The sequence below is a fragment of the Lithobates pipiens genome, unplaced genomic scaffold (genome assembly GCF_037356315.1).
Source record: "Lithobates pipiens isolate NorthernLeopardFrog02 unplaced genomic scaffold, aLitPip1_a1.2 Scaffold_8, whole genome shotgun sequence".
NCBI lineage: Eukaryota > Metazoa > Chordata > Amphibia > Anura > Ranidae > Lithobates > Lithobates pipiens.
In genome coordinates this window covers 449,362,618-449,382,066 of record NW_027507903.1, presented here as the reverse complement: position 1 = coordinate 449,382,066, position 19,449 = coordinate 449,362,618, and the positions used below count along the sequence as shown (strand labels likewise).

The window sequence follows — 19,449 nt, the reverse complement described above, 5'->3', positions numbered from 1 at the left end:
ACACAACTGTTCTGTTTGCCCCAATTCAGCAGGGGATCTGCTTATGGATCCGAGTGGCGCCGCATGAAATGGCCTGGGTTTTAAAGCCTTGTGTTTAAGGGCTGTAAGCTTATATTTTCTTGTGGATGCGTTACATATGCAGAGTTGGTAAACATTTTATAACATTTAGAATGCATCAGTGAAAGGTCCCTTAGAGTGGTATGAAATAAAAAAAAAAAAAAGCAGCGTTTTTGCCTGCTTGTGCCTAAAACGGAGTAATGTGTAGTTTTAGGCTTAGGAATGTCTTCCTATTCGATACCTATCCAGTTCAGCTCTTTGGGTGTACTATGTACATCCAAAGAATGAACCATTGGGGGTTATTTACTAAAGGCAAATCCACTTTGCACTACAAGTGCAGTTGCTGTCGATCTGAGGGGGGCATGCAAGAAAAATAAACAGCATTTGCTTGCACATGATTGGATGATAAAATCAGTAGAGCTTCCCCTCAGATCTACAGCAACTGCCCTTCCAAGTGCACTTGTAGTGCAAAGTGGATTTGCCTTTAGTAAATAACCCCCTTTGATCGCAGGCTGATGGGTGTTGCACGGCGACTGGCTTCAAAGAGAAAGTGATGCACCTAGGTAACTCTAAATTGACGAGCTATAAATCAGCTTTTAAAAGGTCGCCTATTGTGATTTTTGAGCACCATCTTTTTGGCGATATCGCAGGGCGCGCACAATTTTAAAACATGGAATGTTAGGCATTTATTTATGCGATGCAAAGTTATTGCATCATCACCCTTTAGAAAAAAAATAAAGCAAGCTCCCCATATAAAAAAGAAAAAGAAAGTAAAAAACGTCACGAAGAACACTATAGTGTGTCACATTAGTGTCTCCTGCCCTGCTTCAAATCACTACCCCCCCCCCCGATAGCCATGTCCTGGCCACTTCACTCCCCCACAGTAGTGTCCTCTGCATTCCCCCTCCCCAAAGAAGTGCTCTCTGTCCTCCACAAGTAGTGCATAGGGCTCTGAGGAAGAAGGTATCCCTTTGCAGCATGCCAGCCGGCAGCGGCCCTCAAAGTCTTCTCTATTACCATCCGGAGACTGTTGTCAGACCGATTGCCATCATCTGAAGGCTATTTTACATTGCGGTTTTCTTTCACATGTTTGCGTGTAGTTTTTCATCTACCTTTTAACAAAATACATACTAGGATAATGCACAAGGTTGGTGTGCCCTCTTTTTTTATATTTCTCTTTGGACTGTTAGGAACATTTTATATTGCACAAAATGTAAGCTCTTATGATTTAAACTTTGTCAGTTCCACAGAACCCGGAGACAGCAATCTGCAAATTTGAAGGATACTGAAGTTGAGCTTTTACTCCATCAATGTTATTAGAGAAAAACAGAACAGTGTAGACAAACTTTCAGCAAGACCAGTAAAGTAGCTAAAAGGAAAATGTGTTTATTTTCAAACAATATAATACATAGCTACACAGACAGATGTCTTACAGACAAAGATCTATAGACTACATCTTGTATCTTTAAAACAAAAAAGGGAGACATCCCTCCTTAAAAGATATTTCCACAGAATATCCAACATTTTTTTTTTTACTGAATAAAGAGAAGGTGAATTCCCCAGACAGATAGAGGACTATACCCCGACCCTGTCATATTACCTCTATTGATGGGTGAGAGTCAGGGACTTGTCATGCAGCAAAGCCCTTATACAAATCCCAAAATGGGAAAATTGCTCTTAAAATGTGATTCTCTGCATCTTTGTGTAGAATGTCATTGTGCAAGCATGCATGCACTGATAGGAATTCCAAAGTATTTCTGAGATGCATAGCCCCCAAAATGATGGATAAAGAGGGTTTAAAAAAAAAAAAATGAGAATCCTTTACTAGACCATCTTTTTGATGAAAGGGGAAAACCTGTTTAAACCATTAAAATACTCACAACAGATAGCTTAATTACATGCTTGATTCAACTTTTTTTTTTTTTAAAAGCAAACAAGCATTTATCAACGTAAAAGCTGGATATTTATACAAAGGATCCAAACCATTGGACATTACACTGAATTACATTACACATTAGATGCGTTTTTGTAGGCTGGTCCTTGTTGGCAGCAAGACCCAGAGATATGAGAATATTCATTGCACGCGTGTGCATGAGCCCTTAAAGGTTAAAAATAAAATATTATAAATAAGAATTACTAGGAAAAAAAAAATACCCTCTGCCTTGTTAAGTCCGGGGGTAGAGGAACAAGGTATAAAACACCTATTCCTCACTCTTGCAGGCTTCAGGTGCTCACCTCTTGATGCTCTGGAATGCGGGCAGCTTGCCATGCTCACGTACAATGTAGGACTGAACCAGCAAAGGCAGGTTCCAAGGCTAAACAGTAGTGAGACACCAGAACACCAAGAACTGCTCAAAAACAGAAGCCATTACAGAACAAAAAAACAGGATGTCTGGGCCCCCATTCGATTCTGCATAGCACAGATTTGGAAGTTCAGCTGCCAGGCAGTGACAACTTTTAGTGGTTTTGTGGGAGGGTGGAGACACAGAAGAGTGCATGGAAATTCCAACACTGAAATCCTTGAGGGATAAATGAAGCCAGTGTGCGGTTCCACTCAAAAGTGCCCACATGAGCTGGCCTTGGTGTCCCTTCCACATGGGTTGGGCTCTGCTGGAGTCCGCCCTGCTCAGCAGGGAATCGGTCCACTGAGCAGATGGATGGCTGGTCCATGTTGGCTCCGCTTATGCAGATTGGACACACACAGCCCCACTCTCCTCTATGGGCAGGTGGCTGGAAACAGACTGCCTGTCCCTTTACACCCGACTGTCATCCGATTCAATACACCAGATGGATGGGGGAACAGATGTTCGTTTTTGCCAGATAGAATCTGATTGAATGTCTTTAACTTAGGTTCCATAGGAGGAGACTGGAGGATCCAATCAGGTCCGCCTGAAAAACAGACAGATGGACTCGTTCAGTCCCAATAGTGTGAATGGGACCTTAAGTGCAACTCCAACCAAAAGTTATTATTTTTCAGTTAAAAATAGCCTTAGCCCACCATTCTAAACCCACCCCCCCCCCCCCCCCGCTAGTTTCCTTGAAAAAAGTAATCCTAAAGCTGTACTCTGGGCTAGAGCAGATATTGTCTAAATACAGGAGTCATGTGCATTTTTACTTAGAACACAGTGTTCTTTGTGTATTTATTCCAGATGGGGGTCACCAGGTCAGAAGGGCAGGTCTTCCCAAAGAGGAACTAATAGAAATGAAACAGTTCTAAGCTGCCCCCAGCTTTATAAAAAAAAAATACAAAAAAAAAAATAATAATAAAATTCAGCTGGAGTTCTACTTTTAAAGTTACCTGCTGCCAGAATAAGATTACAAAGAATCCGAGCTACAGGAACAAAAACCTACAATATATAGAAATGGTGAAAGTTCCTCCGTTAAAAAAAGAAAACCATCTAAAATAACCACATAATAGGATTTAAAATATCTGTGGAAATATCTTGGGGGAGAAATACTAAAACACAGTTGTAAAAAATAAATAAAAATATAAAAGGTCTAGAGAGACTGTCACTTATTGCTAAGAATTTGAGATCTTGATCAGGGAGAGTGGATTACGCTGGTGGCAGCATGTCTTGACCTAGCCACATATAGCAGGTATAGCAAACCACAACATAAAACCACCAACACAGATCAGTTTATAAAAGCTAGTCCAATAAAAAGTGATAAAGTGATCAGAGATGGGTTTTGTGTGACTGGGTACTACGATTCCTTGCACCACTCTGTGAAAGTGGACTCAAGTGTAAACATAAAGCTATGTTAATAGTGTTGCCAAGAAGGGTCAGATAGATAAAACCTAAAAGATCCCACCTTTCCTGGAGAAAATGCTTCTCCAGTTTCCTCCAATAGGGCTCACAAATGTCTACATATAAGGCCTTGTGACGTCCAGAGAAAGGACAGGTCACCTTGTTTAGCCTTATGCAGAGATCATCAAATGCCTAGGAGTTTGGTTATGTGGCTTGCACTGGAGCAGCATTTTTCAGGAAGAGTATTTCAGCTTTTTTACCGCCCTTTTTTTTATCCACTTCAGCAAGCCGCTAGCATAGTTTTTAGTTAACATTTGACCATGGATCTGCTTTGAAGGGAAAAAACTGCTATATAAGAGCAATGTATACAGAAAGATTTCCCAAAGCTAAAAGGCAAGCTTCCAGTGGCTTTGATGAAGCCTCCCTTCATCTGCAGTGTCTATAGAGATCTTGCTTGGAATGCCGACTCAATTTAAATAAGCTGCTAGTAGGCTTTTGCACACTTGCAGCTGGTTGAAAGCCAGCTAGATGCCTACCTAAATGGCCAAGTTCACCATTCCCAAAATGCAGTCAAGGGGCACCAGAACTCAAACCATTGGGACCCTCACTTTCAGCTTTTCAGGAATCAAAACCAATGGGTTTCACATCCTAGCAAGAAGGCATGACATGGGGATTGCCGATGGAGTTTTTCAGCTGAGCTTCTAGGGAAATGGCTTACAAGTATGACAATAAAATATTAAATATTTTATACAGCTACGCAGTTTTTTCCTACCCACTAGGGCCCCCTGACTGTATAGAATATTTTCTGGAAAAGTTGAAATGTAGATTTTCTGGAACTGGTCTGTGCTGTGATACTTCTGCTGACATCATATTGGGAAGGTTAACCATCTGTTCGCGTATGGCAAGTCCAAGGCAGTATACATGAATGGCACAAGTCTATAAGAAGTAAAAAAAAAAAAAAAAAGAAGAAGTTTTTCCATGCAGCGGGCAGTGCTGCAAGCGCACTGTCTGTACATAAAGACCATCAGCACGTCTGCTGATGAGAAGATGATATGGCACAGGTTGTGGCCATGACCACACAGGATTTCTATTTACACGTTCATTGGTTTTCAGTAAAAGCTGGTCAAAGTCCTGTAGTCTCTGTGGCTATGCATCCAGCTGTTTGCTGCTTTCAGACTTCTGGTCCAGGCGGCTTCGATTGTTTTTTACCATGTAGATAAAATAGGCCAGTGTTTCCTTCTCATTCACAGGAATGTTTCGGAAATGCCGGCTCACAGTCTGCATGGGGAGAAATAAAAAAGGAAGGAAAATAAAATATATTATGTTGTTTGAATAAACTTCCTAGCACTGAAAATGGAATAAAGAGTCACAAAATGCATTCAATTTTTCAGAATTTTATTTAGCTAGACACACACACACACACACACACACACACACACACACACACACACACACACCATTATTATTTTTTTCTAAAAGAGGAACATTCAAGATATTAGCAAATCTGCCCTTTACGGGTAGCATTTGGCAACAAGTGGTTACTATTATAGTAATAGGAATGTTCAAAATGTTCTGTTATCTGGGCAGCAGCTCGTTGTCTTTATACCCATATATCCTCACGCTGTGACAGAACATGAAGAAAGGAATGCCGATAGCGGCAAGTTTGTTTACATGTGATCAGCTGCGATTGGACACAGCAGATCACATGGTAAACTGCCACTGTGTTTGGCCCTTTACCGCAATCTATGAGTAGCTGTGTGCTAAGGACACAGCGATCACAGAGTACGCTGGGGATGCACACCCCCGGGGATGGTTCTGGGAAGATGTACATGGATGCCTTCCCAGAAATGAATGACCGCGCTGTAGCTGTCTTTTGGCTAAAGTGTGGTCAGGAACTGGTAAATTTTTAAACATCAGGTTCAAGGTCAAAGCAGTCAGACATTACTGGCTTCAAGGACCGCAAGTAATTGTGAATGCTTATGGATCGCAAACATATGCACTCAATTTCCCACTTGTATGAATAGTCATTCCAATCTCCTCAGGGCATGAACGACAATTTGTACACTTTTCCACAACTGTGTACCACCAGTTGAAGCCTTTGCAACAGCTGAGACAAAGTAAAACAGATGGGACTTTGCATTGCTGGTTTTGTTAATGAAGTGTCCAACATATAATTCACACTATGCTATACTATGTATAGTTGCCCGGTGTAAGAGTCCTGGCACACAATGTACGGGAATGGAAATTAGGTGCAGAGAATAGGTATATGTAGATTATCTACTAAAGTAAAATCCCATGGAAATACCCAACTACACAGTCCAAATACATAAATAATTATGGTTTACTGTTGAATCTGGGATTATTAACGTGTATGGCCTGCACTGGGAAATCAGAAATGGACTAACAAGTGGCAACCTTCCCAATCTCTAACTAGCCTTTGCAGTAGGGTGCACATGGAAGGACAACACACATCACAAACAAATTCCTTGCACATTTACCAGCTAGCCTGCAAAAAACAAAACAAAAAAACAAAACAAAAACAAAAAACAAAACAAAAAAAAACAAAACAAAAAACACAACCCCCCACCCCACAATCCTAAAATTGTCTCGTTCTAACAATTCAGGCTACAAACAGAGCTTGTGAAGTCAGAAATGTACCTCTGCCAGTTGTGCCTTGTTGAGCCCAGGACGAGTCTGTAGCTTGTAATGCCTCTTGTATCTGCGCAGTGTGTTCACTTGTAGCTGAAAAAGATCAACCTACAGAGAGATAGAGTCTAATTAACACTTTTATGAGAACAAAAAGAAAATCAAGCAACTCATTTGACATAAGAAATGTCTGACCCTAGGCACCAAAAGTAAAGCTTTGGCTTGTCAGTATGAGCTTCAGGAAAGGCTCATATTCATAGGCTACGCAGCCACCTTCAGCTTTAATGGACATTGTTTCTTGACCAAACACACACACACACACAAATTGATGCCCAGACATAATCCCTCCCAGCCAAACCTTTGTTTTGAATGAGGAACACAAGTAAGACAAGAAAGATGTTCATCGTGTGATGTACTCTAAGAAAAGGATTTTTATAAGTAATCCAAAAATGCTAAATTTCTTAATTTTACATCACAGTACACAGAGGAGTTAAGATTTATGATTAATTAGGATGTGGTGACCACAAGGGATGGGCAAAACAACAACAAGCTTAAAACCAGAACTGGAGGGAAACCCAACTACAAAGCTGCCTGTAGGACCTTTTGCCTAAAGCTGGTGTCTACAGTGGCATAAACATCTGTTAGAAGTTAATAAATGTGTAAAGAGAAGACCAGAAAAAGGAGGAACCTTGCACCCATGATACCATAGGGCTGAGAATCAAACTGACAAATGCACCTAGAAATAGTGAATTGAGAAGCAACCTGAGCTTTATGAGGAACCTTAGGCAGAACAAACAGAGAATCAGAGATTGTCAAAGCAAAGCTGCTGACTTCAGATAAACGTGAACAGCATGAAAAAAAGTAAAGCAACTTTACCTTTGGATTGGGACATAAGTACGACAACATAAAGCCCTGGTTCACATGGAACGAAAAAAGAAAAAACAACAAACACCACAACAAATACACACCTTAGGTAGAAAAGAGGACTGAGGCCTTAACATCAGATTACCCTGGTGAATAACAAGGAAGGATTCCTTGCAGGTAGGTGCCACCAACTCAGACCCTGCGAGCCAGAAACAGCTACTAAAAAGGCAACTAAAAAGAGTGACAAGGCAATACCTCAGTGAGGGTCAAAAGGAGGAGGATAGGTCTTTGAAAGCACATGGCCAAATGAAAGATCTTCACTTGACGGCACTTAAAAGCCAGAGACATCACCACACCAGGCTGGGAAAACTACCTCCCACAACATACTACTGGGGATGAAATGTATAAGCTTCACACCAGGTGAAATAAAATTCATTTTCTACACCCAAACAAGACAAGGACAATACATTCTTTTTGACCCCCCACAATAAATACTCCCGTCCAGACTACTTCTTTCTCACGCAACACGACCTCCCAAAACTAAAAATGGCAACCATCGAACCAATGACACTATCAGACCACCACCCCATCTCAATTACTCTTGTTTTTCCAGAAAAGACCACATACACTGACATTTGGAGATTAGATCCATCTATCCTAACAGACAAAGCAAAAGAAACAGATATGCACATACCTAAATAACTACTTTACTGAAAACACACCAGACACCTCCAAATTGACTCACTGGAAAGCGCATAAATGCATAGTAAAAGGGTAAAACTGATTGCCATTGCAGTGACAGAAAAAAATAAAAAAAATAAAAAGTATTATCAGATTTATTTTCCAAACTCAAAAACTAGAAGCCTCACACAAAAAAAAAAGACTTAGCTCAACTAACACATGAAGAACTATTATAAACACGCACAAATATCCAGGAGGAACTAGGACATAAAAACTTAAGAAAAAATTTACACGCTCACAGAAACTTTTCTAAGCGTTCGGAAATAAAATGTAGTCACCTCCTCGCTCAGGCACTATGCACAAAGAGAGCCAATAACAGTACACCAAATACATTCTCCCACAGGTACAGCAATAACAAAAAATCATGAAATAGCCAAAGAGTTTGAACAATATTACTCCTCATTATATGATCTGAAAGCAACAGACCCCTTCGTCTGCACACCCCTCCAAAAGAGACGATGAAATTAAAGCCCTCCTAGAACAATTTTCCCCAGAAAAGCTATCGGAGGAGGTCTCCGCTTCCCTAGAATCCCCAATCACCTCTGAAGAATGGGAACAAGCAATTAAACAACTGAAACCTGGAAAGAGGCCAGGCCCAGATGGTATTTCTGCAGTCTATTACAAGACATTTGCAGATGTACTTAAGAATTTCTAAACACAATGCACTATCTCCTTCAAACCCACTTAAACAGAGAATGCTAGAAGCCCATATCACGGTCATTCCCAAGGCTGGTAAGGACCCCACACATACAGGAAACTACAGGCCCATTTCACTACTAAATGTAGACATCGAAATATTCTCCAAAATATTGGCAAACAGACTGACTCCACTCCTCTTGTTTCCAAAGACCAGGTAGGCTTCCTCACAGGCAGGGAAGCTAGAGATAACACTGTCAAAGCAATCAATCTACACCACATAATGATTCAAACCAAACAAAAAGGCTTCTTCCTATCCATAGATGCTGAGAAGGCATTCGACAGAGTGGCATGGAACTACATGGTGGCCGTTATACAAGCCATAGGCATAGGACCTTACTTTTCCGGGTTGATCCTGTCCATGTACGCAAACCCTTCAGCCAAAGCGAGGGTCAACAACACTGTCGGATGCCTTCCCCATACGCAAGGGGATGAGACAAGGTTGCCCTCTATGCCCTATCCTTTTTGTCCTTACTCTTGAACCGTTTCTCCAGAAGCTGAGACTCAACCCAGACATCCATGGCCTACATACACCCAACAAGGAATACAAATGCGCCGCCTTCGCGGATTACATACTATTGTTCTTGTTGCAACCATTAATTACCTTACCTGTCCTATTTTCAGAACTCAAAAACATCCAATTCTTATCCAATCTCAAAATCAACTAATCAAAATCCTTCACACTCAACATCTCTCTACCTCACCACCTAGTAGACCAGACAAAAAAAAAAAAAAAAAAAAAAATTTCCCTTCCACTGGAAGCAGGATTCAATTACCTATTTAGGCATACAGCTCCCCCCTAAGCTAAAAGCTATATACCCATTTTAAAACAAATTAATCTCCAATTTCAAACTTTGGAATAACCCATCTTTGTCATGGTTCGGCAGGGCTGCGATACTGAAGATGAATGCTTTGCCGAGACTTTTATATATCCTCCAAACAATCCCTATTCTAATCCCTTCGGCTTTCTTCAAAACATATCAATCAGCATGCTCCAGATTCCTATGGGGGACACATAAACCCAGAATTAAATTTCAAACTCACCTTGCCAAAACACCTAGGAGGCATAGGGCTTCCGAACATTTACAATTACTACACATCTCACCAGAATAGTGGACTGGAACATCCACTAACACTATCCCTGAAGGAATCTACACCATATACCTTTGACATTACTCACCCATCCATTAATAGGACCCACTCTCAAATGCTTCTGTAAAACTTGTTCTCAGTTGAACTTATCTTCCATCCCAAGCTCGTTAACTTCGGTGAAACTAAACCCGGACTTCCCTCCAGGAATGCACAATCACTTCCTCGCTGATAATTTCCCACAAGACGACATAAGAGCCCAACAATTCTTCCGCCAAGGGAAAATTCTCACTGCCTCCCAAATCTCTACCCAAACGGGAAAACCGACTATCTCACCTTCGACATACACGCTACTTGCCCACTATCGCCATTCCTTGCACAAACACTCCAAATGCTCGAGACCACTTACCCCTTTTGAATCACTCTGCAGTCAAGTAAACTCCCAACCTCACCTACTTTATACCACACACAACCTCCTTTTCACAAACAACCAAGCAAACCAGAATTTAGCCTGCCAAAAATGGGAAAAGGAGCTTTCCATTTCACCCTCAGCAATGCAATGGGAGAAATCATTTCTAAATATACATAAAGGGTCAAGAAATGTCACTACACAAGAAAATGGTTACAAAATTGCGTCATGGTGGTATCGTATTCCAATCCTCTTACATAAAATTAACCCAGAGACATCTACAATTTGCTGGAGATGTCATGCAGAAGAAGGTACTCTACTGCACATTTGATGGTCTTGTACCACTATACAAACTTTTTGGAAAGAAGTACTAGAATTCTCCCCAGCCCAATTCCTTCTCCACCTCTCTCCATTATCACACAAAACATACTAGAGCTAGGCGATTTTCTAAAAAACAAAACAAAAAACAAAACTGAGGTGGGAAGTCAGAGAGGACCCTACAACCTCTGACCTTCCTTCCCTTTTTACTACCCCGCTCCCTCCCCCCTCCCATTGATAAGACCTCCTCCCCCTTTTCTGTATCCTCATCCCCCACCACTTTTGAGATACCTAACCCAATTACCTACTTGCTATTCATACATACATACTCTGCCACATCCATGACCATCTAACACTTCAACTGTACGCACACCAAACACAACACAAATACCCTACATTTACCACCTCTCCTCGCCCCAGAGGGGTGGACATCGGGTCGGAAAAAGATACCTAAGAAACAACACAAATAGCTTCTGGTAGCCCCTATTCCCTTATTCAACGTCAGGCTAGGAATTAGACCCATGGGACATACAAGCACTAAATGGAAACACGAAACTGAACCAGGACCTGTATAATTGGATATTTCCTCTGAATTATTCTCACGGTATATTGGTGTCAAATGTATTTTCACTGTTTATTGGTATGTGGAGCGTGCTGTAAACGCTACTCTTATATATAAAGAATGTTTGTATTCTATGATGTCATATCTACCTGTACAGCGTACTTTGCTATAATGAATCTAGATGTATGACAATGTTCGTTACCTATATGCGTTACCCGTAAAACGTCAATAAAAACGAATGGAAAAAAAAAAAAAAAAAAAAACGCCGACTATGGCCTCCCCGATCACTCAGTTTAGCTGGGCGGCCCACTCTAGGAAAAGTCCTGGTGGTTCCAAAACTTCTTCCATTTACAGATGGAGGCCACTGTGCTCATTGGTACCCTCAATGCTACAGAACGGTTTCTGTACCCTTCCCTAGATCTGTGCCTCCATACAAGCCGGTCTCAGAGGTCTACAGACTATTCCTTAGACTTCATGGCTTGGTTTGTACTCTGACATGCGCTATTAACTGTGGGACCTTATATAGACAGGTGTGTGCCTTCCCAAATCATGTCCAATCAATTGAATTTACCACAGGTGGACGCCTATCAAGTTGTAGAAACATCTGAAGGATGCAACTGAGCTCAAATTTGAGTGCCATGGCAAAGGCTGTGAATACTTACGTACATGTGATTTTATTTATTTTTAATTTACAAAAAGATCTCAAACAAACATCTTTCACGTTGTCATTATGGGGTATTTTTTGTTGAATTTTGAGGAAAATAATACATTTTAATCCATTTAGGAATAAGGCTGTAACATAAAATGTAGAAAAAGTGAAGAGCTGTACAATTATACACTTTCCTGGAGGCCGATTTTCTAGCCTTAGGCCTTTCATACAGGCATTCTGTTTTTAGATGGAAAATGGACAGTAATGAATTCCTATGGGGTTGCAAATATAAACAGATCATCCGTTTACATCCATGTCCGTTCAGATCTTTTTAAGTGGGACAGGGCTGCATCCTTTTACATTTAGACAAATCTGAATAGGTGTAAACTGATGCTGTCTGTTTACGTCCGTTCAGTTTATGTCCATTTTTAGGAACAAGAAACAGGTTTTGTTTATACTTTTGTCGCTTAGGACTAGTTTCTTTAACAAAAACAACTGAACTGCAAACTGACGTAACCTGAGGAAGCATGTACAAACTCATGTAACCTGAATCAGTATTAAGTTTTTGCTGATCAAAAAACATGACTGAAGACGTTGGTGTGAAATTACCACAAAGAAGGGTAGGGAATTAAAGACGCAAAATCTCCTATCACTTAAGATTTAGGCTTCAACAGCCATGCCATCAAAGCCAGACACTAGGAAAAGGATGGAAGAACGGACCACGTGACAGAAAATCCGGAATAGACAACAGCTTGTCTGCCAAGACGTTTACGCCAACATGCCGAGTTATTTTTGTCCAAGCTGGTGCAATTAGAATAACCAGAATGTCCTCCAGCTTTAGCCTAAGACCCCTTTCACACTGCAGGCGTTTTTCAAGCGCCTGAAAAAAGCAGCTCCATTCACTCCAGTGTGCGCTGGCAGGGAGCGTCAGAAAAAGTCCTGCCAGCAGCTTCTTTGGAGCGGTGAACTCACCACTCCTCCCCATTGAATGGGGCAGCACTGCGATACCGGCGGCATTTTGCGGGCAGATTTAACCCCTTTTCGGCCGCTGGGGGGGGGGGTGGTTGGTTAAAACCGCCCCGCTAGCGGCCGAATAGCACCGCTTTACCACTGGAAAAACAAGGAAAACTGATCTGAAGGAGTCAGTAGGACAGGGTTTCTATACCCGAAGTTCCGCCATGTTCTACCCCACATAGAGTGGCGTAGGAAAGCAATGTACATCACTGTCCTGCGCCAATCCCAGCCAGTCCTCCCCTCCTGTCCATCCCAGGTGCTTTTATGTGACATCACACAGGATGGACGAGAGGCAGGGCAGGTATCAGCATGTCAGATACAATACAGCAGCTTCCCTGCGGTACTCGGCATAAGGAAACCGCTGCTGCACTACAATCTATGGACCACAGTATTGTACACTCCACAAACCTATTATGTTTATAGCTGAATCTGGGGAAACGAAATACAAAGGCACTCACCAGTGCAGATGCAGGGCCTGCATCATCATGGTGGGCACGCACCAGAGCCTTTAGGTACTTGATGCCCAATTCAGGGAGATCACTGCCCTGGACCAATAAAGCACCATGCCAGCAAGGTCACCATGTATTCTATACACTAGAGATTGATGCCCGCAGGGTACAGTACCAACAGGCAGACATTACAAGCTATCCCCACTCCTAGATGCAGGGTACTGGTACAGCCCCCTTTTGACCAACTGTCAAGGGTAATGTCTGGGCACTGAAGTTGCCACCTGATGGTGGCAGCATAACCCAAGTTGTCATGAATATAACCGTTTGTATCCTGTAATGTACGATTAAGAAAATAATTTTTTCTCAATAAAATTTAAGATGTTACTAAAGCCTTTTTGTTTTATAAAAAAAAAAAAAAAAAAAAAAAAAAAAAAAAAAAAAAAAAAAAAAGGAATACTTACCTGGTCTGTGCAATGGTTTTGCAAAAAGCAGCCCCCATCTTCTTCTGGGGTCCCCCTCAGAAAGCAGTTTGCCCCCCGCTCCCATGTCACAGCTTTCGATTGGCAACAGCAGGAGCCAATGGCTCCCACGGCTATAAATCTGTCCAAAACGTTCTTTCACCTTAATTCATTGAGGTGAAAAACCTTAAAGGGTTACTAAACCCACAACAGTAAATTCAGTATGTATATGTAGTAAAGCATGCTTGTTATACTCACTGAGGAACCTAAGGGGTTAATCATCTGAATTGTGTAAAAAGGCTGTTTGATCCTGTCGCCTCTGATCCTCTCCTTCCACTGTCCCCAATATATTTCCTGATTATACAAAGCCAGGGGACAGTCTGCACATGCTCAGCTTGGTGTGTATTGCTAGAGTTTTTTTTTCTTTTGGAAGAGTGCATGTGATCAGCACAGGGCCAATCAGCACTGTCCAGACAGAGGGTCAGGGGTCCTGCCTCCTCTTAGGACAGGCCGTGCAGAATGAAAACTTCTCCTACAAGCTTTAACCAGTGCTCAGACAGACACAGATAGAAGTCACAAGACTGCTATATACAGCCGATGAGAAAAAGTATTTATCAGTTTATATGTACTAAAATAATTGCATTTCCATGTTCTGTGCGCTGTGGAAGACCAGATATAGTGAATGCAGGGTCCTGGGTTTAGTAACACTTTTAGGCCCCTTTCACACTAACGTCCCGTTCAGGCCCGCCTGTCAGTTTTTCAGGCGGACCTGAACGGGTGCTCCATAGAGCTCTATGGAGCGTCGGATGTCAGCGGTGACATGTCCGCTGACATCCGACCCGCTCCGATCCGAAAAAGTGTGACGGAGGAAAAAGCTATTTTTCCATCCGTCTGCGGATCGGATCGGATGACGACGGGCACTGCGGTCCGTCGTCATCCGATCTCCCATAGGGGAGAGCGGCGCTGTGACAGGTCCGTCCCTGCACAGTGTGCGGAGACAGACCTGTCATCTCCCTGCTCAGCGGGGATCGGCGGAGTGATCCCCGCTGAGCAAACGGACATCCACGGGGCGGATCAGAACTGATCCGCCCCGTGTGAAAGGACCCTAAGGCTTTAGAACCACTTTAAAAAAAAAAATTTTAAAAAAATATAAAAGAATTCTAAACAAAATGAATGTTTTGACATGCTGACCTCTGGTACATCTGTTTCATGTTCCGGAGAGTCTCCTCCGTCATCACTGGTTTTCCTCTTCCTCTTATTCCGAACACTTTGAATAAAATTCTTGTGGAAGTCACAGATGTAAAGATGTCGAACCTGAGATAGGAAAATATCATAAACTTCTTCAAATGTAAATGAACAAGGAGGAAGGATCTCTAAGAACAAACATCTAAATGGCTGATGTTATTTTAAAAGTGAACAATACTTTTTAAATTATATTTGTATAACAAAATGGTTTCATGGTATTAAGACCCATTAATACTTTTACTACAAAAATAGCCTCTTCCCAATCAAAGTATCGCCCCACCAATGTCACTACTAGGTGATGTCAAAGAATGGGTGGAAACTGACTGAGGGACGAATTATTTTAGATTTTACACTACTGTGTATAGCAAGAGTAGTACAAATACTTGTATGTAAATTTTGCTATCCTGCAACCATGGCAAAAGAACCATGTGCACAACACAACACACTCAAAAAGCCTGTGTCCTGCTTCTGGGGTTGATTCTCTCCCGCCCCCCCCAATTGTCCTTCATGTGTACTTTAAGCAAGCAAGGGGAAAAATTTAAATCACACAACACATTTGTCCTGGAAGGATTTTTAATCTTAGCAAAAATGATTCTGAGTGGAGGGTAAAGTTATAAAGGCATGTTTCAGTACACGCTCAGCAGATTTCACCTTCTGCGTTTGTGCAGTTTGTCTGCAATTACTTCAATGGGAATTCTTGAGACACACAGAAAACGCAAGCAGAAAATCCCCCCCCTGCATCTCAGTTACCATACAGAATGCAGCACAGGGCACCTAGCGCTAAACACAGACTTATCAGTGCCCCATACAGTGGGAAAAACAAGTATTTAATCCCCTGCAAATTTTGTTCACTAATTTTTATTTATTTCATTTTTTTTAAGGGGTTTATAAGTTTTATCATAAGTGTATTTTAAATGACACAGACAGAATATAAACCAAAAATCAAAATGGGGTCTCCCGGGTGACATCACCGAATGGCCACGCCCCATAGCTGTATAAGAATTGGCAGACAACAGAGGTGACAATGATGGGAAAGAGCATCGGAGGAAGAACAGGTTATTAACGGATCTTATTTTTAGCGTGTCGGCAGCAGCAAATGACATCACCATTTTTATATTTTTATTTTGGCATCGGGTTTTCCCCTCGTAACTCATACCAGACTGAAGAGCCGTTTATTTTATTTATTTATTTATTTTTAAGAGAAGGTGTGAGGTACCCTTTCAAGATCCTCAGAGCACAAGTACCATGCCACAAGTCTGAGCAGTTAAGATGATGATCCGAGTTACATTCAAAATCCATGGGCTGAAATTGTGCCCAAGTCAGACCAAAGTAGTGCAGGAACCTTTTTCAAAGTTGGACCCACACAAGTTAGACCAGCTAAAGCAGGGTTCCACCCTAAAGTGGAACTTCCGCTCATTGGAACCCTCCCCCCCCCCTCCGGTGTCACAGTTGGCACCTTTCAGGGGGGAGGGGGGTGCAGATACCTGTCTAAGACAGGTATTTTCACCCATTTCCAGGCATAGACTCCCACGGCATCGCTGGACCTTGGGACAGGCAAGTGTCCATTTATTAAAAGCCAGCGGCTGTAGTATTTATAGCTGCTGGCTTTTAATATTTTTTTTTTTCCAGTGGACTCCATCTACAGCTCAGGTGGGAGAATCTGTCCACAGGACAACTATTAGTCGTGCTCTCCACAAATCTGGCCTTTATGGAACAGTGGCAAGAAGAAATCCATTGTTGAAAGAAGTCATAAGAAGACCCGTTTGCAGTTTGTGAGAAGCCATGTGGGGGACACAGCAAACATGGAAGAAGGTGCTCTGGTCAGATGAGACTTTTTTGGCCTAAAAGCAAAGCGCTATGTATGATGGAAAACACTGCACATCACCCTGAACACACCATCCCCACCGTGACAAAGCTTGAGCTTTTTTGCAAAGAAGAATGGGCAAAAATATCACTCTAGATGTGCAAAGCTGGTAGAGACATCCCCAAAAATAGACTTGCAGCTGTAACTGCAGCGAAAGGTGGTTCTACAAAGTATTGACTTAGGGGGGCTGAGTACAAATGCACGCCATACTTCTGCCTCGAGTGAAAGTTCTTCTCTTCCTCTTCCTTCCTGCAATCTACTGGGACAGGTCCCAGGAGATTGCCCGGGCCATTCAGGATGTGCAGCGCGGCTCGCGCGTGCACACCCAGTTGTGAAGCCGCAAGCTGTCACAGCCGGGTGCCCACACTAGTAATGCAAGGGAGAGGCAGAGGAGAAAACCAAGGTTTTGGGCAGCCGCATTGTTGGATTGTGGAACAGGCGAGTGTGTTTATTAAAAGTTGGGAAGAAACGTGGCATATTAGGTGATAATACAAAATATTATGGGTAATTATACACACCCACATAAAACCCAATGAGATGGTGTACAACAGAATATAGTAGAACAGAGCAATGCACAATAGTAGTGTGAAGTATTATGGGGCAGTATACAGTAGTACAGGGTTGTACAGTGCAGTATAGAGAGAAATGAAGACAGCACAGGATATTCAGTGCAGTATACAATAGGGGCAGAATACAGCAACAGGGCAGTGTAGTAATAACAGTAGTAAGGGCAGTGTAGTAATAACAGAAGGCATTATATGGCAACAGAGGAATACAGTGTATAGTGATAGGCAGCAGTACAGTGCAGTAATAAAGAGAAATACAGACAAGTATACATTAATAAGGGGCAGAACAGTGCTGTACACAGCAATACAGGGAAGTGCAGTGATAGAAAGCAGGCCATTAAAGTGCAGGATAAAAGTCATACAGGGCAGTAGTATGCAGTGTACTGTAATAGCATGTACAGTGAAGTATACAATAATGGGGGCAGAAGTGTGCTGTATGCAGTAATACAGGGCAGTACTGTAATAGAGACTGGGGCAGAACAGTACAGTATATAGGAATAGAAGGCTGTACACAGCTCTATATTAACAAACATATTCATGCACATTGGGGGCGTTTAGATTTGTATTCATGTTCAGCGGCAAAAAAAATAAGGGAAGAGGAATTTACTGCCATAATTTCTGCACACACACATATGAGCATAAATTCATTATATCGGATAGAATAAATATTCTAGCCAACAAACCCTCCCCCCCAAAAAAGTGCAATATACAGTAATGGGGCCATATGGTTCTGTAAAGAGTAATAGAGGTGGTAAAGTACAGTATATTGTAATAGGGGGCTGTACAGTTCATCATACAGTAATAAGGGCCATATAGTTCAGTGTACAGCAATAGGGAGCTGCAAAGTGCAGTTTACAGTAATAGGGCACTATACAGTTCTGTATACAGTAATATGGGTGGTAAAGTGCATTATACAGTCATCAGGGCTGTATGGTCCTGTAAATAGTAATAGAGGCGTAAAGTGCAGTATAGCGTAATAGGGGGCTGTACAGGCCATCATTAAAGGGCATTTAACCACTCGCTAAGACGTAACAAATACAGATGCCGCGCTACCACTTCACTCGAATGATTGCATATAAAGAATTACATTAAAAAAAAAAAACAGTGCATCACCATCAGTGTATGAATGTACTAAACAGTAATCAATAAAATGATAATAGTCCAATAGTGAAAACTATGTAAATAAATATATATTTGCCCAGATGAAGTCACGTGATGGGTGACGTAATGCGTAAGGTGAGGTTTGTAGGAGCGTGGACCGGATGTGACCATTCTACCAGGAAGTGTGGTACCAGTAATATGCCTGTGTTTATTTTATTGATGTAAGCAGCATTTTAACAATAAAAGTGTTTTTGAAGCATTTTACACTATTGGGCTATCCTTTCTGTCATCACATGGTGTACAAGTACATCTTTTTTTTTACCAAAAATTATGTAGAAGAATACATATCGGCCTAAAACACTGGAGAATTTTTTAATTTTTTTTCTAAACAAAAAGGGGATATTTATTATACCAAAAAGTACAATATAGTTTTTTTTCAAAAGTGTCGCTATTTTTATTTTTAATTTTTTTGTGTGTATATTGCAAAAAATAAAAAATACCACTAAATGAAAGCGCTATCCATCTAAAAAAATAAAAAATAAAAGATACAATTTGGTCTGGGTACAGTGTTGCATGACCGTACAATTGTCATTTAGGCCGGGTTCACACCGCTGCGATGCGGGAACGCCGCGAATCCGCGGCGTTTTCCCGCATCGCATTACTCCCGCCGGCAGTTCACACTGCCCTATGCGGACGGCTGGGAGTGTCAATGATATGTTAATGACACCCCCAGATCCGTCCGCATATCGCAGTGCGATCTGCCGACTCGCACAGGAATCGGATCGCATGGTGTGAACCCCCATGCGATCCGATTCTGTTGCGGACCAAAAAAAAGGGTCCCGTGCGAGTTTGCTGCGGGAGCGATGCGAATTCAGCCATACTATCTGTATGGCTGAACTCGCATCGCTACGGAGATCGGATGTGATTTGCGGTGCGAATCACATCCGGATCTCCCCCCCGCAGCAGTGTGAACCC

The 19,449-nt window shown here is 41.9% G+C and overlaps 1 protein-coding gene across 2 annotated transcripts in view; it reads right to left on the bottom strand.

Annotated features, from left to right (window-relative positions):
• Positions 1-1,423: 1,423 nt before the first annotated feature.
• SAP30L (SAP30 like) overlaps positions 1,424-19,449 on the bottom strand; it is a 29,820-nt gene continuing 11,794 nt past the window's right edge. Inside the window, exons 2-5 of one of the 2 annotated variants that reach the window (XR_013270261.1) lie at positions 14,890-15,012; positions 6,462-6,560; positions 4,576-5,081; positions 1,424-2,946 (exon numbers count right to left, since the gene is read on the bottom strand). Coding sequence is in view for 1 of the 2 variants with exons in the window: in XM_077468368.1 (XP_077324494.1) it covers positions 4,950-5,081; positions 6,462-6,560; positions 14,890-15,012 (354 nt within the window). In the remaining variant the exon portion in view is untranslated. Of the gene's footprint in view, positions 2,947-3,069; positions 5,082-6,461; positions 6,561-14,889; positions 15,013-19,449 lie in introns of those variants that run through there. The other variant, XM_077468368.1, reaches the window with a different exon arrangement.